Source organism: Kwoniella dejecticola, chromosome 7 (assembly GCF_000512565.2).
Source record: "Kwoniella dejecticola CBS 10117 chromosome 7, complete sequence".
Taxonomy (NCBI): Eukaryota; Fungi; Basidiomycota; class Tremellomycetes; order Tremellales; family Cryptococcaceae; genus Kwoniella; species Kwoniella dejecticola.
Genome location: NC_089307.1, coordinates 1,157,710 through 1,184,276, shown reverse-complemented (window position 1 = coordinate 1,184,276; position 26,567 = coordinate 1,157,710). Strand labels below are relative to the sequence as shown.

The following is a 26,567-nucleotide window of genomic DNA, read 5'->3' as shown; positions in this document are numbered from 1 at the left end:
GGCTTCAGTAATGAGAAGGGTGCACGACAATAACGCCTAAACTACGCCGTACGATTTTTCCCAATCATTCGTCCATCAATGCAAAATGGCCTTCCAAAGGCACTTTGGCCCGCCTGTATTATATTCAGTCACGTCTAGAAAGATGCATCTCACATACATTAGCAGCCATGTGCGAGAACATATTCGCGAAAGCCCAAGGAAACCGTGTATTATGCAGGGTTCTGATAGCTTGAACACGAGATCTCTCGATCTGTCCGACATGATGCCAATCACTAACAATACCACGCATATAAATCCATCTCAAGCGAAAGCGTCATGTAACTCATTACAGTGCTTCATTGCGCAGCCAAGTGATAATCCAATTACATATATCGTCCGTGACATGTGTCATTACTGTATACGTCAAGCATTCTCATCATTGCAGCTGCCCCAGGGCACCGTATTCCAGATGCAGCATACTGTACATGATGACGAGTTGTTCGAATAAGCGTCTCTTTCGAGGGACGAGGATAGTGGAGATGTTTATGGCAATCCACTGCGGATATTGTCGTACACTATCATCATATATCACAAGTCAGCCTTTCACACTATCCTTTACGCCAGATCCTCTGACTAAAGCGAACTCACCTGAATTGGGATAATTCAAATTATTGTTCGACCTATCTAACCCTTCCCCATACTTCTCAAAAGCAGTCTTGACGGTATCTATGAGACTATATCCGATATTCAAGCAAATATCATCATCCAATTTCAATTTCCATTGTTTGAGATCTTCCCATTCGCCCCATCCTGCCCAATCGTGCCAATTGCCCATGGCCCGTTCCGTGTGTGGTGCATTAACCCTTTTAATCGGCTTGGTATCTTGAGCGTGAACAGAAGGTGCAAGAGACCTCTTCTGCTTGCCATGTTGATGTCGGACATCATCAGGAACAGGCCATGGGGAACCTTTCCACGGCCCGAAATTGACTTTCTTACTTGTCCCTCTCAATCTATCCCAGCCGCCGGGCCAAATACGCTCGACGGGTTTGTCGGTATCCTGTAATCTGGTATAATCCTGATCGATTGACCAATACATCATACCGCCCAATTGGTTCTTCATTATGTATTTAGCTTTTTGCAGAGCTACAGCAGGCGTGTCGAAAGATACTACATGGCCTGTCGAGCTGCAATACAGTATGACCATTCCATCAACCACGGACAACCGTTCTGATCAGTGTCATGTGCTGGGTATCAAGAGATATAGTGACCAGGTATAGTGACTAGATGTAGTGTACCCACTTGTCATAAGACCATGAAGCTCCCAAAGATTTGTTGTAGAACATGATTGCCCCTTCGAGAGGAAGATGTTTATCGTCGTAATTCCCAGGTTGATCATAGTCGCCACCGCCAATATCTGCCCAACACAGAATGTATCAGTATCAACATCAAATCCAGTTCATTGATATCGTATGCGAGAAGGAACCCGCCGAGCGACGCACCCGTCCAATTAGTCCAAAGACCCTGGGTACCATTGAAAGCGGTCCCGTAAAGTGGCATACCTGTGCAAGGGGATCAGCCACGTCTTGTTCAGCAGTCTGCTATACCCGTTTTGGGCAACAAAACGTCGAGTGAGGGCACAACCTACCTAAAACGAGTTTCCTAGAATTGACACCCTCTCCCGCATAGTGTTGCACACATTCATGGCCAGAAGCGTTCTGGTCGTTGGCGGGGTTCGGATCGTGATACAAGTTGGAGGCCGGCAAAGCCGTTGGTGTCTAGTCTCCAGAGAACTACGTACATTCAGAAAATCGTCAGGCCAGAGTCCGCGCGTGGAGGATCACCTCTTCGGATTTATGGGTCATCAAAAATGGTGACTCACATCGTACGCCATCAAATTCCAGAAATCAAGGTACTGCAACATATCCAGAACGGGGAGAAGGTCAGCCTGATCCTCGAGATCTTTCTCTTCTTGACCTGAATGAGACTCTCTGCTTACTTTGTCCATCCCAGACACGTCGAGCCCATGCCATCCAGTCACACCGCATCCGACAGCTGCCTGCATCCACGATCCATTCAGGGACATGCAGATCATATCTCAACCAAGCGGTGCTTCGGACAACTGATGAGAGGTATGCGCGCTTACGGTCAACTCGTAATGACCTCCTCCATTGGCCTTCGCAGCCTGATCGAGAGCTTCTCTCAGACATCTCAAAAGCTCTGTCAGGGCTTTACCTTGTTTCCCCTCAGGACTATTTATCCCGAACAGATGAGCCGGATCCGGTAACACTTTTCAAAAAGGATTATGCCGACTCACTATTCTGTAACGTGAACCGTTCATCAGCGTGTTTCTCGTACATCATGAGCATGGGTATACGGTTCAGACTTACCAAAATCGATATCGAGTCCGTCGAAACCGTAATTATTGACGATTGATACAGAAGTATTGACGAAAGTCTCTCTCCATTTGGCATCTGTGATATTCGCGAAGTTCTGAAAGGGACAGTCTGCTTGATCACTTGCGCACCATGTCGATTTGCTATACTAAAGGTAATCTGAACTCACCGGTGAATATGTCCATCCACCAATTGACAACAAGGTCTTCAAGTGGCTGCATTGTGCCCCCAATCGACACTCAGTAATGACCGATGTAACCACAGGTTTTCTCCCGACTAATTACTCGATTTGAGGGTATTAGACAATGAGATAAAACACGTACCGATTTTGCTTTTTCAACAGATAAAGCTGTTTCAAATTCCCATACAAATTATTCCCCTCCTCATCTAGATTATCACCCGGATATTCGTACTAAAATGTCAATGCAACAATAAGCATATCTCAATAACGGCAACCCCGGCCCCTCTATGAAATTTTCAGGCAGGGTGTTTATAAGGTATAAGCGTACCTGGATATCGGCTTCTGTGTCATCGAGATAAACAGTCCCGTTAAGCGGATCGACATTGGCAAAAGCATAATTGATATGCGTGAGATCTTGAGCTGTGATGTTGGTGACGAAGAAACTCTGTGGATCGTATTACCCCAATTGGTCTAAACCGGAAACAGCACAGCGGACATCCTGGATAAGCTGTAGGACGATGGAACCCGTTGATACCAGTCACACGTAGACTCACAAAGTATCCTACATTCCTATATCCAGACCATTTACTGCCACTACCGCCACATGATACACAGCCAGGCTTTTCCAGGTGCGGAGCAAGTACTCCAGCAGAGCCTGGTCTTGGTATGAAAGGAAGCAGACATATAAAGGTAGTAAACAGGTACCGCATGTCAGGCAATTTCGCCTGTGGGGTCAGGTCGGGCAGGTGAAGTAAGGAGGGAAGATGAAAAGTCTGCACTGAGTATTGTATATCTATATATCTGTATATATTGCAACCTGACAAGCGTTAGAGTTTGAGTTTCAATTGTAAGGAGCGTGATTTTCAAGTGAGCGTAATGAAGTGCCGATCCAATACAAAGGATATAGAAGATTAAGGGGAAGCAGTACGACGATGATGGGGAGAGCGTAAAGGCGAAGCTGAAGATGAAAGGGTGATAAATGAATGACAGGCGGAAAGAAGACCTATATATGTATATATGTATATATACACGTTTAAGTCTTTCAAGCATAGACATCGTTCGGCGCGGCGCACTGAGCTGGTGAGCCGGTGAGCTGACCAGTGCAGGCCTGCATCGCCTGGCCCCGAGCCCTATCGCTCGAACTTCGAACCAAACAAGCTATCCTTAGGGATGCACACAAGTAGCTGTTAGATCTAATCTCTGAAACAGGCACATTGGTATGTGCGAGGTTTTTCCGGGCAGATGACCGAGGCTATGACCATAGTCCAGCGAACAATGTTCGATCGTTCGGTTCTCTAAGTCTAAATGGATTGACCCTGGCATATATCAAACATACCAATGCATGATGAGCGCTCCCCCTCTTGAATGAAACTACAGCTTCCTTCAGGCGATAGCCGGTCAACTACGCCTATCCACCTTCCTCGTCCGCTCCTTCGCCATCTCCGCCTTCTTCATCATCATCTCCACCCTCATCCCCTCCCCCACCACCTCCTCCGCTCGCACCGCCCTTCTTCTTCTTGTTCTTCTTTTTCTTCTTCTTCGCACCTTCCAGCGGTTCCCCTGCCGGCGCAGGTTTGCCAAAAGTCAATTCGCCCGTTTTCGGTAACTTATCTTCCGTCCACCCATACCCATTCCATCCGTTCACCAGAGAATTATTAGCAGTTTGCCAGCCATTCTTAGCCTTATCAGCTTGTCCGCCATATTCCGCCCAGGAAGGTAACATCGGATAATGCACTACTACGGAATGACCGACTTTCTTTGCGTGTTCTTGAGCTTGTTTCTCAGCTTCGCTCAGATTGTACATCGTCGGAGGTACGAATGCTGGAGTGACGGGAGGGTAGATAGGTGTGTATTCAAGAAAATAGGAGGAATGATGATGCCACGAGCAATCTGATCCGGTCGGGGAAGGCGTATCGTTGACGGTGGGCAGCTTGTGCTGATGATTAGACGAATCTGCATGAGAGTTTGAATTTGAGTGGAAAGGCCAGGGGATCCAGGAAGGTTTCTTCTTGACGCCTTTCGATGGTGAAGATGAAGATTTGACTTTTGCCGGAGTTGGATCAGGCGTAGGATAAGCATCGGCACCAGAATAAGGACCTTCGCCAGTGGTTGAAGGTGTAAACCGAACGCCTTTAGGTGGCTGCTGTTTTTGCAGTTTCTTGGGGTTAGGTGTATTCGCTCGTGCGGGTTGATCGGATGGCTCGTCCCATGTTACTTTTGGCATTTTGAGGATGGATTTCCTGCGGACTAAGCCATTCGAGGTAGAATCAGGCGTGTATGAGCGATGAGGGTAAACAAGATCTCCAGAGGGATCGAGCAGGTCGTCGGTCGAGGTGGGATAGACAGGTTCAGAGGCTGGATTTGGGAGAGGAATGGGAAGAGGTTTTGGCGGGTGGCGAGAATTAGTGAAATGCATCATTGTGTCAATGCGTAGCTGGCAATTAGCAGATAGGAGCGACGAAATGATTGAGGTATTTAATGGGCGACTTAAGAGGAAGACAATAGACGGTCAGAAAGGTACGAAGGGATAACAATAGGTAGTAGAAGATTAGCGTAAGGAGCAAAATGACAATAAGCTTGAGCTGACGAGATCATCAAGTCAGCGTGGGAGGCAGACCCCATCAAAATTTCCCAATTGACTCCATCAGGTGAGCAGACTCCTTTACCATCAAACACGCACACATACGTCACAAACATCACTCATACCGCAAGGACTGATCAACGCCAGTGTACGTACGTACTGGCAAGACGAGGCATTAGCGACCTTCTTCGCCTCGATGAATGGGTTGTATCATCCTCTTTGGGTTTCCAACCCTTCAGTCCAGTTTGAAAGATGAGGATAGGCCAGCTGACAGTGAAGGTCGCCTCCATCATTGGTAATGCTGGATTTGCGATTCCTTCGAGTATCATGATTGTACATCAGCTAGGGCAAGGTGACGCGGTTTGTCTTTTCAGCAATATGGCATCCTGATCGCAGTCGACTTCATCAGCGCATGGTGTCTGGCCTATGCGAAGTTATCTGAAGCGATGCTTGTATGTAGTCGACAGGCGGAAGAGTGAGATCATGCATAATTTCGATTATAGGTAAGAGTGAGTGGGCTACAGTACATGAATTGGACGTCGGCCGGGGGATTTCCAGGTCACGTGATGTGCATGATTGAACGTCCTCCACTTTGTCCTGTTGGTTGTTCAAGCGAATGGAATTGTTTCAGCCAGTTCATCACATTGCTGAACGTTATCCAGTCATACCTCGACGACAGCTTGCGCAACTTCCTTCGTACCTCTTCCAATGGCCTGTCGTCATGCTCTAGCGGCCATTCCAACAGCCATCGCCGGCCCTTCAAGGTTACCCCGTATAATCCATTCATCGTTCCCAAAAACGCCCTTAGCTCCCGCTCGACGTTTCGCACCAACTTGTTCTCGCCGGCACCTCGAATTCACACGCCGGTGGACAAGTAGTTCTACTAGTGGATCTGCTCAAGAAGACGAGCCGAAGCAGGCGAAGGGCCAAGCAGAGCGGAAGTCGCCCGTTGAAGGTATATCGGAAGGTGGACTGCCTATACCGGTCAATGTAGCGACCTCCACAACCTCTTTCTCTGGAACTGGCTCCACAGCAGAAGATAACAAGTCACTGAGGGGAACGAGCGATTCGATTGTGGAGAGCCCCCGACAAAGCTTTGCAGGAGGTGATTCGACAGCTTTACCTAATTATCCAGCGTTACCTTCAACATCGACATCTTCATCCTCACAGAATCTCGCTAACCCTACAAAACCCCTCGCAAGCTCAACCTTCACAATTGCCCCGTCAGGAGAAACGTCTACAAATGCAAGCTTCCGATTACCGAACAATGTGAGCATACCGCCCGAAGTCAGAGAAAGGTTATCGGAATGGTCAAACAACGTCTTACAACATTCCAAGCGGGTCGCAAAGGATGCCGAGAAGAGGTTGGTAGAGTTAGGATTGAAAGTGAATCAGATGACGGGTTATCAGGAAGTCGAAAGGTTGAAGGCATTGGTGTTCCAGAAAGGTAAGTGAATATATCACTTTCCCAATCTGTACGTCAAGTCTTTCGTACTAGACGGAATCACTAATACCGCTCCCATCTAGAGGACAATCTACAGAAATTGAGGGAATCCGCCCGTTCCGCAAAATCAGCGTTCGACGAAGCCGTCTCCTCCCGATCAGACGCTCAACGAGACGTGAACTCCCTCTTGGAACGCAAACACTCATGGTCAGATTCGGACGTTCTCAAATTTACCCAACTGGTCAGACAAGATCATTCCTCGTCTCACTTGGTTGGCAGTACCTCCGTCGAGCTCAAAGAAGCGGAACTGAAAGTGGACAAAGCATTCAACGAGTTGATGCAGACTATCCTCCAACGATATCACGAAGAGCAAGTATGGTCAGACAAAATCCGATCCGTATCCACCTGGGCGAATCTTATGGGTTTAGCGCTGAACGCGGTGATTTTCTTGGGGGCGATCATCATTGTCGAGCCGTGGAAGAGGAAGAGACTAGTCAGTAAGCTCGAAGAACGGATTAGCGAGATGATGAGTAATGTGGATGAAAGTTTGAAGAGCTTAGAAAGTAATTTGAAAGGTACTGCTAGTACAACTACAGCTACGGTAGGAGATCTAGGAATGATCAATGGTGCTAAAGAAAGTATTACGGCGGAATTAGCCTCGACAATGGATGATCTAGCGAAGGACAGGGGCTCAGGTGATCTAGAGGACCCGTCAATACCGATTGATCTTCCGGAAAAAGCAAAATCAGAAGAAGCTGATGGGAGGGGGACGATACCGGTGATACTCAATCCGATGATTCGAACCAATATAGAGGGATTACCGCCTTACTTAGATGCGATGACGCGGCCTTCACAAGAAAGGGATTTGGCGATAGCCGGGATGGCCGGAGCGGTAGTGATGGGAATACTCATGACGGCGGGTAAATGGGTATTCTCGTGATCATCAACCAATTAGCGGATAGACGATCAGGAACGAAGTGATTTTTCTTGTGATTCTATTGGATCCCAAGCATCAAACGGATGCGCGATACCTGGACCACGCATGCATATATGATGGATTAGAAGTGAAAGATGCGAAGGCGTTGAAGATGAGGTTGGCGTGCTTGGCAGTCTTTCCGAAAAGGAGTGGTGGACATCCGTTCTAAATGCTGAATATCGGGTACTGGCGCTCAAAATGACCAGAAGAAGCTGGAAGGTACCAATGATCCGTCCGTCATCATCAATAAAGGGGATCTGGTCTCTATGACAGGCCAAGTAAGATGCAATGTCGCATTTACCCGATTCGATCAAGACCAGACGGACTTGCGATCAAATCCTTCGACATCGAGTCTCCGATGAGGCATCGTGTCCGTGCTGGCTCTCGTAGTGATGGGCTGATGGGACCCGGTCATTGCTGTGAACAAACTGATCCGCATTCTGCTCATTCAGCGAAGATCAATCAAGGATCGATCAAGTGCATGTTGCAGGGTCATAGCTCGACATCGCGGAGATGCAGCCATCAAGCACGTGTAGATCAAACTCATCGATGATGAGGATCGAGGGGTATAGCACACCATCGATCGGACCCGACCCAGACCTATGGCGCTTTCATCTATCTCATAATCATTACAGATTAAACATATCAGCTTAACACTGCCCTACTTCCTCATAATCGTCACCTTTTTACCTTTCTATCCGTTGACGCTCGCTCTCCATAAATTCCACACATTGCACTGTACTACGCTCGCTCTTCACCACACGAGATACTTATTTCCGATGATCATATTCCACCGCCGTTTTCTGCTCGGTCTCGTCGCCACGACCATCGTGCCGTCAACGGTGATCGCATCTGCGATACCTCGAGGAGGACATGTTCCACCTCATGATCGGCCAGTATACGACGTTGAGGTCGAAGAAAGACAATCCGATGGCACTGGATGGCATGGATATAGGAGTGTAGGATATTACGTGAGTCGTAACACCTCTCTCGGAGCGCAATTCAAAGCTTACAGTATTGTTATTTGTGCTGATTATCATGAATGCATGTGTAGCCGAATTGGTGAGTCCCTCTATTCACCAACAAATCTTCGCCACTCCTTACTGTGGTCAAATGCATCATTGCTTTAATATGTCATCTTCTCACCCGTCGTCTGTCACATGCCAATGCTCATATTGATGTCACTGTCAATGCGCGGCGTAGGTTGATATACGACTCAGACCCATTCCTCGTGACCAACATCACCGCTCAAGATTTCACGCACATCATCTATGCGTTCGCCAATGTCGATCTGAACAGCGGTCAAGTCTACTTGGCCGACGATTGGGCAGATACCAATGTAAGCTCTCTGAGCCTACGAGTGTTCATAGTTTTCCTTGTGTCAGCGCTGACCTTGGATCTCACGAAACAAATCCGCCACTCTTTCAACTTATTGTATACAATGACACGCTTCAGTACCCGTACCCTGGCGATAACCCAGACAACGAAGAAGGGAATAATCTTTACGGTAATCTGAAACAGCTCTTCCTGCTGAAACAGCAAAACAGGTATGTTACCGTCAGGACTATCTTTTTTAAAAACCTAGCAGCAGCTTGGCTGGACCTTGGTGCAGAGAGCGGATCTGACTATTTTGAAATCTTGCAGAAATCTCAAGATCCAGCTTGGAATAGGTGGAGCCACGTATTCGCCTGTAAGTCGAGCATCTTACAGTATACCGAGACTGTACAGTAGTCCACCCCAATTCGAAACTACTGCAACAGCGACTTCGATAATGCTGACTCCCTCCTTCACCTATATTCCAGAACTTCCTAGGTATCACCAATCAGGCATGGCGAGAGACATTCACCGCATCCGCTATTGATCTAGTCACCAACTTCGGATTTGATGGATTATGCCTCGATTACGGTATGTCGAGTAAAGCCTCGTGGAAATTATCATCTGCTATGACGATGAAAGCTGATGCGGCATTTGATGCGTTCGACAGAATAGTACGTCTCATAGTGCTCAATGACCCCGTTCACAGCGTGCCAACTGACTACAGTACTTGCTATTCTGATATAGCCCGATGAACGAACAGACCGAACCGCTCGTCGATCTTTTCCGAAGACTCCGCGAGGGCTTGAATACAGCTGCCAGCCAGATCGGCGGTGGTCACTTCATCTTATCGGTAAGTCCAGTCGACTGCTGGCTCCTTCAATCGGCTTTGATCTGCGGAGAGATTTGACTCACTGGCCACGTATAGTGGGCCGCGGCATGTGGCGCATTCAATTGGGCGGCTCAGGATGTACGAGGAATGGATCAAGTGCGTCCAATCACTTCATTGTGCGATGGCACATGACGGGTCGCTCAACATGCCGGGTTTCTTGTACAGTACCTCGATTATTGGAATCTGATGGCCTACGATGTAAGTGGCAGTTTCTGTCTAGTAGACTATCCTGCGATAACACCAGCTTACACTGTAATTCTTCCTCATTGTTGCTCGATAAGTTCTCCGGTCCATGGACGGACACCGCTTTGCCCGCTTCCAACTTATATCCCGACGAACGATCCTCGGACGTTGGGGCGTCCGGCTCACAATGTCTACAGCACTACATCGATGAGGGTGTCAATTCCAGAAAACTCAATCTGGGTAAGTGTCCCTCATTTGACTGGACTCAACCTTGCACATCATTCCAATGATCAGTCCAACTCACTTGGTGATCCAGGTATGCCTCTCTACGGTACGGGATTCACTGGCACGCAAGGGATGTGGACTCCATGGACAGGTAAGTTTGGGATTCCCTGACCTGATCCGACGCGAATTACACAGACTGGGCTAAACTTGTGGCAGGGAATGAACAATACGATGTCAGTGAAATACCCATCGATGGCGATACGGTGCAATACGATCAGAATTTAGGTGGATCATGGAGTTATAACCCGTGCGCACGTCCTTTTCTTTGCCCCACTTTCATGCAGCAATCCTTCAATACGCGAGATCGATACTTGTAATACAAGTACACTACCAGTAATCTATTCAACTGATTGTTGACTGTTGGATTTATTAGATCAAATGGACGAGTCGTTTCCTTTGATACACCCACATTGGCCCTCCAGAAAGCTCGCTATGTGATCGACCACAATTTCGGAGGAATGATGTACTGGTCCATCGACGGGGATTATCCCAGACTTCAGGATCCTCGAGCAAGCCGACCTGCCCAGGATAAGCGGGACGAACCCTTGACGTCGGGTCATCGACGATGGAAAGATGGCGAGCCAGACAACGGTGGACAACAACATCAAAACGGAGCTGAGAGCTCAGGGCATGGTCACGGTACCAACGGGACGAGCAGTAACGGACTTGGCGGACCTGGGGGAAATTCGAACGGAACAATTCACGGCGGACCCTCTGGACCGAGCAACAACGGCACCAGCACCGGTACCAATAGTACATCACACGGAGGAGGAAACACTGGATCTAGTGTACCTAGTGTACCTAGCGTCCCCATCAATACCCAGATCGGAATCAGTCTTGTCGATACAGTCGTCACTGCGTTCAAGAGATACGGAGGCGGGTTGGACACCACGCAGAATAGGCTTGAATACCCTACTTCCGGTGAGTCCATGTCAACCTACTTTTCAGCGACAGAGTGTTTATGGAATGACTGACTACGTCGTCCGTGCAGAGTTCGATAATGTACGAAACGGATTTCCACAGTAGAAGAGACACCATGGGTTTCCAGAGAACTTCCTGGGTTGGAAATCCCCTCGCAAATGTAATCCAATGGTGTCAAGATGTCTTTTGTCAAGATTGGATTAGTCTAAAGCGCCGTGTCGTTCTTCTTGTCAAATACAATGGCTCTGGCTCAACAATGTTATAATCGACGATGTTCTGGATTGCTTATTGCTGGTATCCGTATGCATACATCATGTTTATCACTATATTACAATGAGCCTTTTCCCGATCCAACTCTTCAGTTCGCGAGATGCTTAGTAGCGTATCTCTGAGTCGCATATGGTAGTGATTTATACAGTACAAATCCCAGCCTCTCCACCATCGAGTTCCACCATTGTGGTAGGCCGCGTACGTTCCAAGAAGATGGCGTGTGCTCTACACCAGCTTGTTGGCTATCAAGAAGCCGCTGCTCACATCGCAATACCATCAGCATCTGTCGTATTGTCTGGGCCTAGCTTGCGTCACACGGTCCTGTAAGATTGTTATCCGAACTCACTCCCATGATTTAGCACCGACAGTCTGAATCCCACTTGACAAGACTGTCTTTCCGCCATCCTTCTCTATCCAATCGAACAGATCTCGAAGACCGTTGACTTCGATCGTCGGATCGTCCTTTGCTGAGGGTACGATCCTGTCACAAATGTCAGCTAGTCCACTGGGATGCATCTCTTATCTCTCATTGCGACGTGAGGCGAGGATAAGTGCAGATGAAGGTGACGGCCGGAGTCTGTGATCTCCTCATCCCAAGAGCTACCGTAATAGGCCCGCTTCCTTGTTCTTGGATGGGGCATCACGATGTCCAGACAGACTAGACTAGGAGTGCCGTCGAAAAAAAAACTCAGCTCACCTTCCTTTCCTTATGGCATTATCAACCACGATAGTCCCTCCTTTCCTGACCAACCTCAACGACTCGATGAAATAATCTTTGATCTGATCCTTGTTCGCATCGATAAATACCAAATCATACGGCCCTTCTTCCGGTATTTGCAGCTTTTTGAGGGTCGAGAGGGCGGGACCCAAGTGAATCTTAGGGAATGGGAATAAATCCGATTCCAGGAAATTCTCCTGTGCTATTTTAGCGTGCAGGTCGTTGATTTCGAGCGTATCGATCTGGCCGTGTGCTGGAAGGGCGCGAGAGAGGAAAGAAGTGGAATATCTAGTTACAGATGACAGAGTTGGTCAGCCAGACTGCTACTACCTACCCTCAGTTGCCGTCTTTTCATATTTGTTCTTGAACAGTACCTTCTAGACAAGACACGGCGACACGAAGTAAGGCAGGCCGGCAGGTATGATTTATGACAGAATCCAGGATTCTGGACCTCAGACGAGCTTGCATGAAATGGAGTTCACTCAATGGTGGACAACAGACTCACCCAGCCAAAGTGCCGATCTCCAAAACCCTCTCGGCACCTATACTCTTCACTAACACACTTAAAAATTGACCTTGTAACGGCGAAACCTGAATTTGGGGGATGGTATTCTCGTTGGCCCTTTCTAGACCCTTTGAGAAGGTGGGATCCCCGCCAAAAGACGGATGGAGGAGCTTGGAAGCTAAGTAGTCGTCTACTTCGGACGTTGTCGGGGCTGGATTAGCAAGAGAGCGAGATAGGAAGAATCAATGACATGAGCTTTACGACATCTGTACGAGATGAGAGTAGGACAGAAGCATTCGATGACGCGGTGTAGGAACTCACCATCAGCATCCTTCGCTCTCAGTTCCGAAGGCAATGCGTCGTCTTTATTCGGCTGTTGCGTATCTTTACCTCCTATACCTTGTGAGGACCTCCGAGGCGTCGACATGCTGAATGATCTATATTGAGCTGAATGAATTGAGGAGAAGGCAACTCTCGAAGAGAGAGGGGGACAGGATATCGTTGATCTTCCTCCCGAAGCAGTTCTGAGTACCCTTGGGTAGATTGATCGTATGAGGCGCATATCGAGAATTTTTATATTATACCTTCCTCAGAGGCGGTGGGCGAGATGGCGTGAGGTGAGATGATCTGATGTGATTTGACCGGGAAATTATCAGATAAGACCGCCAGATGCGCAGTATCCTTCGGCCGACGTATCTATAGCCCAACGGGTGCACGAATACTCGCAATGAGATAAGCGCTTTGATCGAGCTGTCAGATGGCAATCAGATATATACGACTGTGAGACTAATGGGCTGTTATCCAAGTACAAGAGGACCAGGAAGCATCACCAGCATCATGCTATCATTCTTGTTGAGAAGCAAGTGACTTACACTGAACACGCCTGAACATCGTTGTTCGGCTATGACGTTATTTTGTGCGGGGTTGTCGGGTACCTTGATTTTATTCGGTTCTATCAAAGGTCCCTCAATTTGCATCCGAAATAACCGGCATGACAGTTGCTTTTATGTTGTGTTTGAATGACATGGCATGATCATGATGAATGGTCGTTATGGACATTACTATGCTACGTGATACGTTCTCAGTCGATGCTAAATCATCTATATATGTAATCATCCCCCTAACGAACTTTCATTTTCATTGCCATTCCCTCCTTCGCGGCGTCGATCATGTTAAACTGGCGCCGAAATGGGAAGGGGGTTACTGCCCCGGCATACCGGCTCTGAGATTCTCATATTCTATTTAAGTCGCATCAGCTCTCTGCAATATGCCACAATGTGTGTGCAAGATTAGCTGAACTTACTGCTATGAGGGTAATGCAACTCATTCTGCCTTTGTTCCAGATTACCAAGCTCGTCCCTGACGATCTTGACTAGACTTGAGCCAGAGTGTTCCGGTTTATCAGCATCAAGCTCCCACCACATCGCCCCACCTAATCCTTCTTGGTTGATGTATCGTGCCTTCTGTCGTGCGATCTCGGGAGTGTCGTAGCTGATCAACAGCCTTTGATTACTGTGTCAGAACGGTGAATCAGCTAAAATCGTTCGCACTCTGCAGCACGAAGCCCAATATCCAACAATGCCCGCTCACGTATCATAAGAGTAAGAAGCACCGAGACGAGGCTCGTTGGAGACCTGAGCACCGGGTTGAGGCAGAGCTTTGTAGTCCCACATTCCAGCTTCCCAAGATCCCTCACCGACGCCTGATCCGAAACAGATTCAGCCTGGTATCAACAGTCGGCGATTTGTGTTTCAGGACGTACCATGGAAAGGTTGTCCGATGCCATCAGTATTAGCGAATGCTCTCCCATAGAGTGGCATCCCTATCATTGGCTCTCTATCAGCCATGATCACGACGAGGTGTACTGCAGGCTGACTCACCAACAACTAATTTACTCTTGTCGACACCCTGTAGATTATAAAATCTCACAGCCTTGTCAACGCTGTTGGCGTCGGGATCATCCGCGTAGAGAGCGGCTTGATGACCTGCAACCTGATCCCAAGACCCGGCGAACTATTGGAATCTTGTATCAGCATGTTGATGTGGCAAGTGCACATAGATTAAAGCTTGATTGACATACGTCGTATGCCTAAACGCGATTCAGAAGCGCCATAAGTCAGCTGCGGTATGACCAACGGAGACATGCAGCTCACCATGAGATTCCAGAAGTCCAGAGCCTGCCATATACGTCAATCATTCTTGTTTGTTACAAGGGTAAGCGTGAGGTCCCACTCACCACATCCATCTCTTTATGTCTCAGGATCTCCATGTTTTGCATACCACAAGGTGCAGCTACAGTGAGCTCGTACTGGGTAGCAGGCTGATGATTGCTTTGAGCAAGCTCAACCAGACCCTTTCGTAGCTCAGCGAGGAGTGAGACGTATGCTAATGCTTGCTCGGAAGTTTGAGGGTATTCGTAGTCGATCTAGTATCAATGAGTCAGTAAAGAAGCGTCAGCTATCCGTTAACATGCGGTACCCACATCGAGACTATAAGATGAGAGACTCGTTAGCTGCGAGTACCCAGCGTAAGTGATACAGATCTTACCCATCAATGCCCAGATCTTCGACCAGCTTGACTGCTGTTTCAACGAATTTGCGTCTCCAATTGTGATCTACGATGTTGACGAAGTTCTACAATTATGCTCTCGTCAGCTCAGGTGTGACTTTTTCAAATCTTCCTACGCACTGGAGAGTACGTCCATCCGCCAATGGAAAGCAATACTTTGAGGTTTCTGCGCATCAAGTCTCGTCAGCTTGATACAAGTCGCCTTGTATGCGCAACAAATATGGCAGCTGACCTGTTTTGCTTTTTCAAGAGGTAGATGGCTTTAAAGCACCCGTAAAGGTTGGTTCCCGGTTCATCCCATCTATCACCTTCGAAGTGGATCTGGTGAAATATCGAGATGATCAGCTACGAGCGCTGTACATACAGTCAGATGGCGTCAGCTCACCTCGACATCTGCCCAGGTATCGCTCAGATACACTTCTCCAGTCTCCTTGTTCACGTTTGCAAAGGCATAATTGATGTGCGTCAAATCGTTGACCGGGATATTTTGAGGGAAATACTTTCTACCGTATATACCCCTACACACAGATCAATAAGCTATCATCTTTCTCAATAAAACTGAGCAGCTCAGCTTACCAGTTTACCTGAAGGGGCATTATCAGCATCGGGATCAGCGCTAAACATCGAGACTGAGCTAAGGGCACTTACGAAATATCCAACAACCCTTTTCCCCCCTGATCCTCCATGTCCACCAAAATGCTGCTGAACTTCCCCTCCGGCACTCCCTTGGGATGATACGGCGATATGATCTTTGTTCCCGAATTTCTGGGATAAGAAATTACCGAATCCCATTACGTATATATGTAAGACTACGATACCAAAACCTAAGATGAGGGATAATGGTATAGATTGTCTATTGGCTCTTGATCGTGATGAGGATGATGTCGACGGTGGACGAGTGGGTCTTGCGATGTTCTCTTTAATTACAAATTCGGTATCGCTATTTTCGCCCTTGGAAGACATGTATAAGGATTAATCTCTGACGGTTCTACGATCAAATTGGAAGCTTGATCTATATATAGATATGTAGGTTTTCACGAGCCACGGGAGGAGATGGGGTGAAATGAGGAAAGAAGCAATGACAACTCACTGATTTGATCTAAGGATGCTGTGTATGAAAAGCGTGTTCAGAGGTAGAAGCGTAAGAAGGCATGAACGGACACACACAACGACGTAATTCGAGCTTCAAAGGAAATATCGTTGTGGGGCACCAGCAATCCTCTCTGCAATAGTGGTGGAGGCTACTGCGTCTCGCGTGGCAGCGATGAGCTTCGAGGTAGGCAAAGGGGATCAAAAGCTCAGCCGCCGAGCGGTGCATGAACGAGACATGGCGGCGGGCTATCTTGTCCGTTGTTATTTACTCAAGCGGACTCTTCTAGTAGATCTCTGAGGGGAGATAGGAGGTTGATCGTCCGAAATCAGGAGTAGATAGACATTTGAGCATGTGGAATCAGAATGAACCTTCAAGCTGTGCATGTCGTTGGCTAAAAATAAGGTGTAGGCGTTATGCAGATCAGGTTCCGCGTAAGCATTTACGTGATTTTTGCCCAGCTACAGATAAGCAGTCAAATTCGGCTCGGCGGTAAAAAGTTGTCAAAGGTAAAAAGGCCAAGCAGTACTAGTGAGTGGTAAGGTACGCGTCTCCCATCTGATGGCGAGTTACAACCTTGTTGGCCCTGAACTTACTTTACTCCATTCCGATTTCATGATTCCGCAAAATACATTTATTTGACACAAACAAATCTCATACCTCGTCTTCAAGAAATCACTTCGACATCGCCATCGCCATCGCCATCTGCTCATAGACTCTCTTTTCAAGATATACGCATACACGACCTGCATATATACCGCCCGCGAACTTGCACAAGAAGACAACGGATACCCAGTACATCCCTCATATCTCTAGTGTCTCGCACCGATCAACAAGCCCCGTCTGATATCATTTTAGTTGCTTGTAGAGGGATTGTCCACCTATACCGATCTACATATCGCGCTAGATTCGACAGCAACCCGCATCGTTCCTATCATCAGAGGATTAGATAGCATTCTCGGATTCAGCTCGACACCTAGCATAACCTCCCGCAGAAAGGGAAATCGCAGACCGTATACCTGATCAACATGTTACCTGGTGTACCAACATCCTCGCTAATTTTGTTACTTTCGACGCTGCTCTCATCCACGTTAGCGGTGACCACCCAAGATGTGGTATCGCTCTACGGTCTGACGGCTTCCTATGACTTCACGTATCCAGACGAGACTCTGAATAGCGCCGATGCAAATACGTGGATCGACGAGAAATGGAGTCTGTTCAACAAAAAGGGTGTCGATTGGGGGAATTCCGATATGTAAGCAGACATCTCTAAACATGAACTCTGCCAAGATCTATCATCTGTCACCTTCCAGACTGGACTGACTGACTGACATCAACCTGTTGCCCAGCGTTTTCTCGCCCGATCCCTCAACTTCCACTTCGACACTCGTCCGTCGGCAAGAATCCTCCACATCATCCAGTAGAAGTAGCTCAAAGACAAAAACATCGTCTGCCGCCACCTCATCTTCGACTTCCAGTACGACCACCTCCGTCTCCTACCCTGCATCTACAGCACTCAACGGCGAACCGCCTGTACTGCGTATCGAGTATCCGCAAGGATCGTATTCCAAGAAGACGGGTGGAACTCAATTCTACGCCAATCCGCTGACTTCGACAAATGCTAAAGTCTCTTCGAGCAGTAGCAGTAGCAATACAAGTACGACTGGACAATACGAACGGATGATGCTGAGTTACGATGTCTGGTTTCCTACTGGATACGCTTGGAACCAAGGTGGGAAATTACCTGGTCTTCGAGGTGGTCCGGACTCAAGAGGGTGCTCAGGAGGTAACGAGACGGATGGAACGACTTGTTTCAGTACGAGATTGATGTGGAGACCCAGTGGAGCTGGTGAAGGTGGGTCTCGATCTCTTTACATCCCCTTAACAAGTCCACATTAGACTGTCGTGGGTGATGGGCCAGCCGAGGTGAGCTGGGCTGATGACGATTACTTCGCATTGTGAAACGCAGTCTACGCATACATCCCTACCAAGCAGAAGAATTTCTGCTCGCAATCCCAAGTCACCTGTAACTCAGATTACGGAACCTCCTTAGCCCGAGGCTCATTCTCGTTCGTCACCGGCCAATGGCAGACTATTCAACTTTTAGTCGTGCTAAATGAAGTCGGCACTGCGAACGGTATCGTCGAGTAAGTCCACGTCCATTTCCCCCACTTTTTCCTCCTTAGTAGGAGTTACAGTCGGAGTTCGAACTGGATTGGAAGTCATGGCAGCACGAGAAGCTTACGAGTGTGACTTGCTTTGACCTGATAGACTCTGGTATAACGGAGTCCAAGCATTACAGTTCCAAAACTTGGTCATTAGGACATCGACGAACCTGAATTCGGTTGGCGGTCTCTTCTTCTCGACGTTCTTCGGTGGAGACGATTCCAGCTGGGCGACACCGACAGAACAATTTGTATATTTCAGGAATATCCAATTGTACGCTGGAGCAGGAGCGAGTAATTTGACGGGAGATAAAGCGACGATCAGCGCCGCTCTTCCCCTGTCAGCTCCTATGGGCGTATGTAGTGTGCTGGGGGGTCTGTTCTTGGGTCTGTTGGGGTTGATGGTGCTGTAGCCAGTCAGTGCGCCGAAATCAAGGTCGATCGGGGTCCAATGCAAGGGAAGAGAGGCTGCAGTATGATGCGGTGTGGTGTGGTGTGATGTGTTGCCGCCCATCCAGTGGGGTCATATTCACTCAAAATCATAACCACACTCATACTCTTACTCCTGCTCGCATTCAAAAACAACTGCTTGCTTGTCACAAATAGATTTAGAAATGGACAATGGGTATGAATTTGCTTGTATGATCTGCAGTCTGGCAGCCTGCAATCTTCTGGATTCGGCTTGTTCTTCAGGCCAGGCATGGGCGATGGGCTGGGTTGATGTCGCACGATTAACACCTGGATGAGTCTGCAATACCTCACAGACATCGATCTGCCTGGACAACCACCGTCCTTCACTCAAGAGGCATAAGCAAGACTTCATCTTGATGATATTGTCGACCAAACAATCCAATCCGGTTCTTCATACACTAATGATAACATGCTCGACAGTGTTATCCGTGGATCTGGTACTCATCACAACATTGTGAACCCTGCTAGTTGCCCCCTTCGACTACTTGCTAGGAAATTCTCTTTGCATTGTCATCATGTGGTGTGATGAGGGTGTAAACGATAGAACGATAGATGTACTTGATTGTACGCCCTAAGCGAAACGTCTTCCCCTAATTATCTATCATCCTAAAATGCTAAAAACGGGAGAATACGAATTATAACAGGCGTTTCCATAAAATGGTCCTTCTTTCCAGACGCCATTAAACTGTTCGCCCACGGTAAATTTGTGTGAAGAGCGCAATTATGGTTTAAGTCTGGATTAATGTGTGAAGAAGGGAAAAAGAAAGAAAGAACGCGAAGATTTCTGAAATACCTCGAGAAGCTGCGACTGGCGATCTCGGGTTGCGAGGAGTGAGTGATAAGCACGTGCCAAGATCAGATTTTGTGGAACACATGCCACATCATGGTTGAAGAGAGGATTTCGATTGAACAAGTGAAGTTTCGCCACATTTCATCGGCTCGGAAATAGTATAATCCCGCCAAAAATCCTTACTTGTAGATTTTCGGTGGTTACCCCTTCCCTCACCGTACGCTGACCCTTCACCATACACTACCACACCACCTGCTCAGCGTTTCGTCGAAACCTCGAATTAGTCAAAATACCTTAGAAGAGCTCTTTGGTCTTTTTCCCTTCTTCAACCTTCAAGTCATACCCGTAAGTCATCGCTACTCGCCAGCGTCAGCGCCATCGTCAACCGATAGAGAGGAAGTGCTGACCTAGGTCTTCTCATTCGCTTTCGTCCTATCTCTACGTCAACCTCGACTGTTGCAATTTATCGTCAAACCATCTATTCACCATACCTCAACATCACGATAATCTCATCGATCTATATCACCTGAAAACCTTACCTCGCTCCCAATCAATCTCTGGGTCGGATTCGTCTCTCCCTCAATTGTCATATACTGCATTGGATTGGACTGGATTGGTTTTAACTCGGAATACAACAATTTGCGGACTTGCGGAAATAATAGAACAGATAAAATCAGTCAAAATGGCCGACGTTGAGATGTCCTCCGCCCCTGCTGCTCGATCTAGTGGGTATCGTCTTCCTTTCAATGCAATGTAGTTAAGGGAAAATGTTGGTGGTTATATCGAAGAGACATGAGAATCGAATATGGGAGAATTATAGAAGGTCTATCGGCTACCGGGACATGGTAGCGTGGCTTGCATCCGGAGAAATGGGGGAGAGGAAATCGAAAGGACCGGGCAAGATACGAGAGGGAACGTGATGTGATATGGAGATCGCGACGAGGGAGACAGAAATGCTGATCATGTTATTCATGCTTTGTTTCGTCCGATAGACCTCCGATACGGTCAAAACAAGGGACGACCCACCACCGTCATCCCCAAGACCGTCAAGCCTTCCCACAAGAAGGGTGTCAAGACGTGAGTCGAGTCCCAATTTCCTTCACCTTACTCGATTGCATTGTTTGTCGAGGGAGAAATGAGAACTGATTTATGGTGTTTCGCTGGACTGCCATGTTTTACAGCGAGAAGAAGACTTTCGTCAAGTCCGTCATTCGAGAAGTCGCCGGTTTCTCCCCTTACGAGAAGCGAGTCATGGAGTTGTTGAGAAACTCAAAGGACAAGAAGGCTAAAAAGCTCACCAAGAAGAGAGTGAGTGTGGTCGATTGCTTGTTTCTTTCTTTGCGTTGCTTCCCATCCTCACTCCCTCGCGACAAGGTTATGACTTCCTTTAGGCAGTGCAGCTCAATGAGTCTTGTGCTGATATTGCTCTCTCTGCCCCGCAGCTCGGTACCCTCCTCCGATCCAAGAGAAAGATCGAAGAGCTCTCTAGCGTCATCCAAGAACAAAGACGACACGCCGGTCACTAAGCTATTCATTCTATCGTATTAGTTCAGATAGTTTGGCTTGCTCCTTGTGATTGTTATCATGCATTGGGGATGATGGATAAACATTTTTGGTCTTGCCACGGGTTTTGGTGTTGATGTGGTCAGCAGCTAGACCGGTTTCCGCTTCATCTCCCGAAAATGAATTGGCTTAAACTCGGGACTTGAGCATGTGCTGTTCGACATTACAAGTTTGGCAATAAGAGTTTGGGAATATTCATCAATGTCAAAAGCATTCTTAAACGAGGTTTGATCAGCAGGGCCGCCGAAGGTTGCTTTTACCATCCATAATGAGGCAAGACCGAGGAGTGAGCTCGAGGTAGATATACAACTTTTCTATTCCTGGTCGTCGGGCCAGACCCCCTTTCAATTGGCATTGGCCTGAGCTGTTCATCGGTCGGATTGCAACAACCACCGCAGACCACATATTATGGTACAAGCGTAGAAGCTCGCACTTGAAGTTTGGCATATAGTAGAGTACAAGACTGCGATCGCCATTACGAACTAGACTGAGCCGTTCTCTCAACACAGTGCCCCTATGCTCCATTTCAAAGAGTTGCGATCTGTCGTCGCACCTGATGATACCATACTCTGATGTCCACGATTACACTCTCATCCAAACGTCGTTCCTCGTCTTCTTATTCTCATCCTTCCTCCGTTCTTCCTCCTTATTCGCAGCATCCAATGCTTCGTCAGTCGCACCATCATGTCCGGCTTGAGCTCTCGCTTTCATATTCGACCATCCCTCCCATATCCCCCCTCTGAGATGATTACCTCGATGACGCCAGCCAAACTACGATGGAACATATTATTGTCAGCGCTAACGTGAGCGAGGGCGAGGGCGACAGGAATCATATTATACGCATTGTCGATAACCCGTACTTGAATGTTCCGTAGATGCGGCAATCTAGGTTACAGTGTATTGCTGCATCATGCTGCGAGAGTGATCAAACAAAAGGGGAAGGGGCGGCCCGCTCACCTTAAATATAGCAGTCAACACCCCCAAACCCATTCCTACGCCTATACCGGGCGCAGCGAAGAACGCTAGTCCACTTCCTATTGTCCCCAGTAATCCACCTCCAATAGCAGCCACAGCCGCTCCGACAGCTGCATATTTCGCATATCGGATCAGGCGTCGGATTATGTATTTGATCGCATACCTATTGAACCCAGCGGATCAAACCTCCTTTTAGCTCATTTTCATTGGCTGAGGAACCAGGCAGTCCATGATGAAACAGGTAAAAAGGGTCAAGAGCTTGCAAATTCCACTGACCTAGCTGTAGTCAAGGCCGATCGAGTGGTCAACGAAGCAGGAACGACGGAAGCTTGAGAGCCCAAAGCGAGGTATTCCAAGTTGATCTTTGCTTTGTGTAAGCGCGAGGAACTCGGGTTGTCCGCTTGTTGGGTCGGTGATATGGGTGGTGCAGATGCAGCGGCTGACGAAGAAGAAGAAGAAGACATTGTGCGCGCTCCTGCTGGTTACTTATTTTGAGCTGCGAAGGAAGGTACAAGATTGCTTGATCAAGAGGTGATTGACCGTAACACTGATCAGATTCCAAGAGGATTTTGGAAAATCCGGATCGGATCTAGATGACGTCAAGTAGTCTTCGAGACAACCAAGCGTACTCGAGTCGCCTGAGTCACGGCGCCTTGTTTCTTTTCTTACACGTTTCATTAGCGTCAACTCTGCAACTGCTCGTCTTGTACGGCACTCGCAAGCAAAGATTGGCTAACCGGATCTCAGAATTGCATGATCAGAAATCCGTTGCATAAGCTACATGTCCATTATTTCCTTTGTTGCCCCTAGCTACATGAGGGTATGAAAACTTCTTTCCAAACTATCTTCGAAAGTCCAAAACGCTACGTTTGACCTTATTTCATGGAAGTGTTCTTATCACCCGCAGCTCCCTTTTCCTTGGCAGCTTTTTCTTGCTTGTCGTCTTTCTTGTCTCCTCCTTGATTATCTTTCTTCTCTTTGTCGCTCTCATCCTCACCCTCATCATCTCCATCCTCCCCTTCTTTGTCTTGCTCTTTCTCGGCGCCTTCATTCTGCTTATCGGCGCCTTGTTCCGCTGCCTTCTTCTTGCCCTGGTCTTTCTCGCTCTCGCCAGCCTCTCGGTCCTTAGATCCCTCTTTCATCCCTTTACTCGATTCTTTCTGCTTACTCTCCTTCTCATCTTGTTCTTTCTGCTTCTTCTGCTCTTCCTCCCTTTTCTTCTTTTCCTGCTCTTCAGCTTCCTTCGCTTCTTGTTCTTCTTTTTCTATATTTCGCAATTTCAAGAAACTCTCATCCGACTCTTCGACTTGGATAGGTCCCCCTACTTTACCCTGAACTTTGTTGACCTTAGCATCTTTGTCGTGGGTAGGGAAATTCTTCTCCTTGACTTTATCCAACCTCTTCAAGGCTGAGGTTCGCTCGGTCGTGTGAGCGAGATGAGGAGCAGTGGCATCGGTGATCGCTCCAGCTCCAGCACCGTATATCGAGGTTCCAACAAGAGTTCCGATAATGGAGAATCCGACGATGATTGATAGATAGAATCGGTAGGTCGAGTACCAATGAGTAGCTGCGTGAAACGCTTAGCATCAGTGTACATTCTTTGGACGATGACTGACAGGATGACTACACGTCGAGGGGATCCAGGTATGAAAAGTGAACTTACTCCATCCCGCGATAGTAGCTCTTTGATCCAAGAACCACATTCCAGTGAACCCGAACCATTGCGCAGCAAGGGCGATACCGTGAGAAGCCAGCAAGGTTGGCCAAGCAGCAAGGACGGGTACGATACCGATAAGTAATCGTTGATACCCTTGTTCACCTCCCAATTTGGCAAACTCCATACCCCAGTGCAAAGCACCGAGGAAAGAGAGGATGATGGCCCCGTAGGTGATTTGAATGTGTTCCATCGTGTGTAAGTAGGACAGGCATGTTGCAAGGTCCAGTCCTGCTGGGGACGTTCCGCCAGCTAAATGACATTGCGCATCAGTATACAACTCCAGCCTAGGGGCGATTCGATTATTTCAGGGGTATTCTGGACTCACCGGCTGCCGCCAGGGATGCTTCTCTAGCCAAAGCGACTATCGATAAAGAGGTACCGAGGTATGGGATAGTACCAGCAAGACCTGTTGCTCAGAGACCGAACATTAGCAACCAGGCTTACGGACCGAGGAGGCTGATTCTCGTAAGACATCGCACTTACCGGTATATAAGACTGGCTTAGGTACAGAGGTGAACATTCCTTTGGTGACAGAGTACTGCGAACAGCGATGATGTACAAGTCAGTCTAGGGTTATGTGGGTCATCATGCGGATTGATGAAAGGCTAGAAACACTTACGAAGTCATCCGAAATGCTGCCGTGCGATCCTCCTTGAGCAGACACTTCCCGAGCACCCAACCCTTGCGCTTGAGGGGAAGATCCAGCAATTAGACTTGCAAAGTCTTTGGTCATTCCTCTTAGCTACAATGCGGAACACCTGGGACATCAGCGTGCATTTCAATGATCAAAAGATACTCAAGATGGTCATCGCTTACCTCAGCAGCGGCTCCAGACGTGCTATTCTGATCTTCCCTATTACTGTTATGCACCGTCTTCGGGTCTGGCCCAGGACTGGGTCCTTTCGATTGCGGATGCTCCTTGTCTCCTGGTTCAGTCGTCTTGGCGTAGAATCGTATACCGCTTCCTCTGAGTTGCGGGAAGAGTGCTTGGGCTACAGTAAGCTGGGACGTAGCCTGAGCCGGCTGGATTGGCCTTGAGAGATTTGAAGGGAGCGGGGATGGTTTAGGTCGAATGGGAAGGAGAAAGCCGCCCTTGCGGGACAATGCTAATGTTCGGTTCATCTTGCGCTGCGTCCACTGCTCTTTTGGTACTTCCAACGAAATTGACCAAAATGAGGATGTAGCAATATTCTTGTGCTCGTTGACTTTGTATATATGTGTGATACGACACCGTGGATGATGTAGCTTGCTGCTTCTGGCATCTGCATATACTGTATGTATGATATCAGTGTTGCTATTAGCGGACTTGATCATTTGACGTCATTCCCCTCATGTGCAAATTCCAGCATCGGCATACCCCGCAATTCCTCAAATCCGCACCAGGCGTCCAACTTGTAGCCGATCGGCCGAGCGAGGTTGGCGTGGCTCACGCATGCACACGTCCAATGTGCTGTCTTCTGCTTGCCTCGCTTGTTGCGAGTTGTATACACCTATGTCATGTTGAGGTTACTTCTACGAAGAAGGGAGGAACAGCTCAAAGGATGCCAACAAGGGATCTGCGAATCAGGCATCGATGACGAGATTTTCTACGCTTGTGAATCATATAGCGATGCAAGACTGCAAGACAAGGGGCTTTGAAAATTCGAAGCCCCCCCTTCAATCCTGAACTTATCCCTATCACTTCTTGCTGTCTCCATAAACGCGATCACTCAACACTACTATGTCAGATCTGGACCCGGAGTATGTTCGACTCCACGGCCACCCAACCGGACCTCCCTTTACCCACTTGTTCCGACGCATGAGCGGCGTCAGAAGCTCTCAACAGTACTCGACGGACCTCGACGATGCACTCACCGTCGCGCATACTCATATCAGGGAGCTTACTAACATGGCTCATACTGAACAACGAGACAAGGATTCCCTCGAGAAGTACATCATGGACAAAGTCCGCGAAGTCCGAGAAGGAGCATCAGATCCCGATTGGTACGACGAGGTCAGGTCCACCCTGATCACAGCCGGCAAGGCCATTCAGTCCACCATCAGCAGAGGATCCAGAGCACATATGCACAAGGACATCGATACAAAGGCTCACATGCTGAATGCTATCCTGGATGACCTGGACATACTTCAGCGCAGAATCGAAAAAACCGAAAGAGAGCTATCTATTGCCACTGTCGAAGACTATTTCAATAGCCGAAGGAACGACGAAGCTGTCGCAAAGATCTCATCTTACGAAGCTCAATAGACTTTTGTCAGCGATCTTTCGGACGACTTCAAGACAGATGTCCGAAAAGTTAGTGTAGACGCCAATACGGCCCAATACCTGAACGTCATAAATGGGCGGATCCTTTCTCGACGACCGTGTTCACGAGAGGACCTATCGAAAGATCCAGCTCTCGATATATGCGTTCTGTACAGGTCCAACTTGCCGAGCTTGACGGTCAGTCTGAGTGCTGCGAATGTGGAAGATATAGAGGCCGGAACATCTGACAATACTATCGACCTTCCGGCCTTTCCGTTCAAGCACAATGGGATGGTACAAACAATGCTTGCGGAAAATGAAGAGAGCTTGGTCGGCAGGATGAT

The 26,567-nt window shown here is 48.0% G+C and overlaps 11 protein-coding genes across 11 annotated transcripts; 5 read left to right on the top strand and 6 right to left on the bottom strand.

Moving 5' to 3' along the window:
* Positions 1-522: 522 nt before the first annotated feature.
* I303_106068 (uncharacterized protein) lies at positions 523-3,263 on the bottom strand (the record flags this gene model as incomplete). Its single annotated transcript, XM_065969307.1, has 14 exons — positions 523-554; positions 628-1,163; positions 1,279-1,393; positions 1,479-1,538; positions 1,625-1,754; positions 1,859-1,891; positions 1,976-2,035; positions 2,123-2,265; positions 2,367-2,469; positions 2,542-2,587; positions 2,696-2,784; positions 2,882-2,895; positions 3,015-3,024; positions 3,108-3,263. 14 exons carry the CDS (start codon positions 3,261-3,263, stop codon positions 523-525), a joined length of 1,527 nt encoding a protein of 508 aa, XP_065825379.1.
* Positions 3,264-3,961: 698 nt separating this feature from the next.
* Positions 3,962-4,972, bottom strand: I303_106067 (uncharacterized protein; the record flags this gene model as incomplete). Its single annotated transcript, XM_018409373.1, has 1 exon — positions 3,962-4,972. One exon carries the CDS (start codon positions 4,970-4,972, stop codon positions 3,962-3,964), a length of 1,011 nt encoding a protein of 336 aa, XP_018261646.1.
* An 870-nt stretch (positions 4,973-5,842) lies between these two features.
* Positions 5,843-7,518, top strand: I303_106066 (uncharacterized protein; the record flags this gene model as incomplete). The annotated part of the gene is made up of 2 exons (XM_018409372.1): positions 5,843-6,581; positions 6,662-7,518. 2 exons carry the CDS (start codon positions 5,843-5,845, stop codon positions 7,516-7,518), a joined length of 1,596 nt encoding a protein of 531 aa, XP_018261645.1.
* Positions 7,519-8,333: 815 nt separating this feature from the next.
* Positions 8,334-11,254, top strand: I303_106065 (uncharacterized protein; the record flags this gene model as incomplete). Its single annotated transcript, XM_065969306.1, has 14 exons — positions 8,334-8,525; positions 8,609-8,616; positions 8,758-8,893; positions 9,010-9,101; positions 9,199-9,244; positions 9,357-9,542; positions 9,632-9,721; positions 9,797-9,856; positions 9,926-9,958; positions 10,042-10,183; positions 10,260-10,319; positions 10,385-10,475; positions 10,602-11,149; positions 11,220-11,254. The coding sequence occupies 14 exons, from the start codon at positions 8,334-8,336 to the stop codon at positions 11,252-11,254; spliced, it is 1,719 nt and encodes a 572-aa protein (XP_065825378.1).
* A 507-nt stretch (positions 11,255-11,761) lies between these two features.
* I303_106064 (uncharacterized protein) lies at positions 11,762-13,069 on the bottom strand (the record flags this gene model as incomplete). The annotated part of the gene is made up of 4 exons (XM_018409370.2): positions 11,762-11,900; positions 12,117-12,425; positions 12,643-12,853; positions 12,964-13,069. 4 exons carry the CDS (start codon positions 13,067-13,069, stop codon positions 11,762-11,764), a joined length of 765 nt encoding a protein of 254 aa, XP_018261643.2.
* A 773-nt stretch (positions 13,070-13,842) lies between these two features.
* I303_106063 (uncharacterized protein) lies at positions 13,843-16,173 on the bottom strand (the record flags this gene model as incomplete). The annotated part of the gene is made up of 15 exons (XM_018409369.1): positions 13,843-13,880; positions 13,946-14,154; positions 14,233-14,344; positions 14,405-14,464; positions 14,523-14,655; positions 14,723-14,731; positions 14,796-14,819; positions 14,879-15,067; positions 15,125-15,131; positions 15,190-15,275; positions 15,331-15,376; positions 15,443-15,531; positions 15,596-15,728; positions 15,787-15,794; positions 15,859-16,173. 15 exons carry the CDS (start codon positions 16,171-16,173, stop codon positions 13,843-13,845), a joined length of 1,458 nt encoding a protein of 485 aa, XP_018261642.1.
* A 1,155-nt stretch (positions 16,174-17,328) lies between these two features.
* Positions 17,329-18,878, top strand: I303_106062 (uncharacterized protein; the record flags this gene model as incomplete). The annotated part of the gene is made up of 4 exons (XM_018409368.1): positions 17,329-17,555; positions 17,650-18,155; positions 18,270-18,447; positions 18,572-18,878. 4 exons carry the CDS (start codon positions 17,329-17,331, stop codon positions 18,876-18,878), a joined length of 1,218 nt encoding a protein of 405 aa, XP_018261641.1.
* Positions 18,879-20,408: 1,530 nt separating this feature from the next.
* Positions 20,409-21,252, top strand: I303_106061 (60S ribosomal protein eL36; the record flags this gene model as incomplete). Its single annotated transcript, XM_018409367.1, has 4 exons — positions 20,409-20,451; positions 20,719-20,803; positions 20,908-21,034; positions 21,169-21,252. 4 exons carry the CDS (start codon positions 20,409-20,411, stop codon positions 21,250-21,252), a joined length of 339 nt encoding a protein of 112 aa, XP_018261640.1.
* Positions 21,253-21,871: 619 nt separating this feature from the next.
* I303_106060 (uncharacterized protein) lies at positions 21,872-22,728 on the bottom strand (the record flags this gene model as incomplete). The annotated part of the gene is made up of 3 exons (XM_018409366.1): positions 21,872-22,060; positions 22,247-22,427; positions 22,541-22,728. The coding sequence occupies 3 exons, from the start codon at positions 22,726-22,728 to the stop codon at positions 21,872-21,874; spliced, it is 558 nt and encodes a 185-aa protein (XP_018261639.1).
* Positions 22,729-23,139: 411 nt separating this feature from the next.
* I303_106059 (uncharacterized protein) lies at positions 23,140-25,103 on the bottom strand (the record flags this gene model as incomplete). Its single annotated transcript, XM_018409365.1, has 6 exons — positions 23,140-23,831; positions 23,928-24,230; positions 24,307-24,387; positions 24,465-24,519; positions 24,601-24,723; positions 24,798-25,103. The coding sequence occupies 6 exons, from the start codon at positions 25,101-25,103 to the stop codon at positions 23,140-23,142; spliced, it is 1,560 nt and encodes a 519-aa protein (XP_018261638.1).
* Positions 25,104-25,701: 598 nt separating this feature from the next.
* On the top strand, positions 25,702-26,226 carry I303_106058 (uncharacterized protein; the record flags this gene model as incomplete). Its single annotated transcript, XM_018409364.1, has 1 exon — positions 25,702-26,226. One exon carries the CDS (start codon positions 25,702-25,704, stop codon positions 26,224-26,226), a length of 525 nt encoding a protein of 174 aa, XP_018261637.1.
* Between the last annotated feature and the right edge of the window lie 341 nt (positions 26,227-26,567).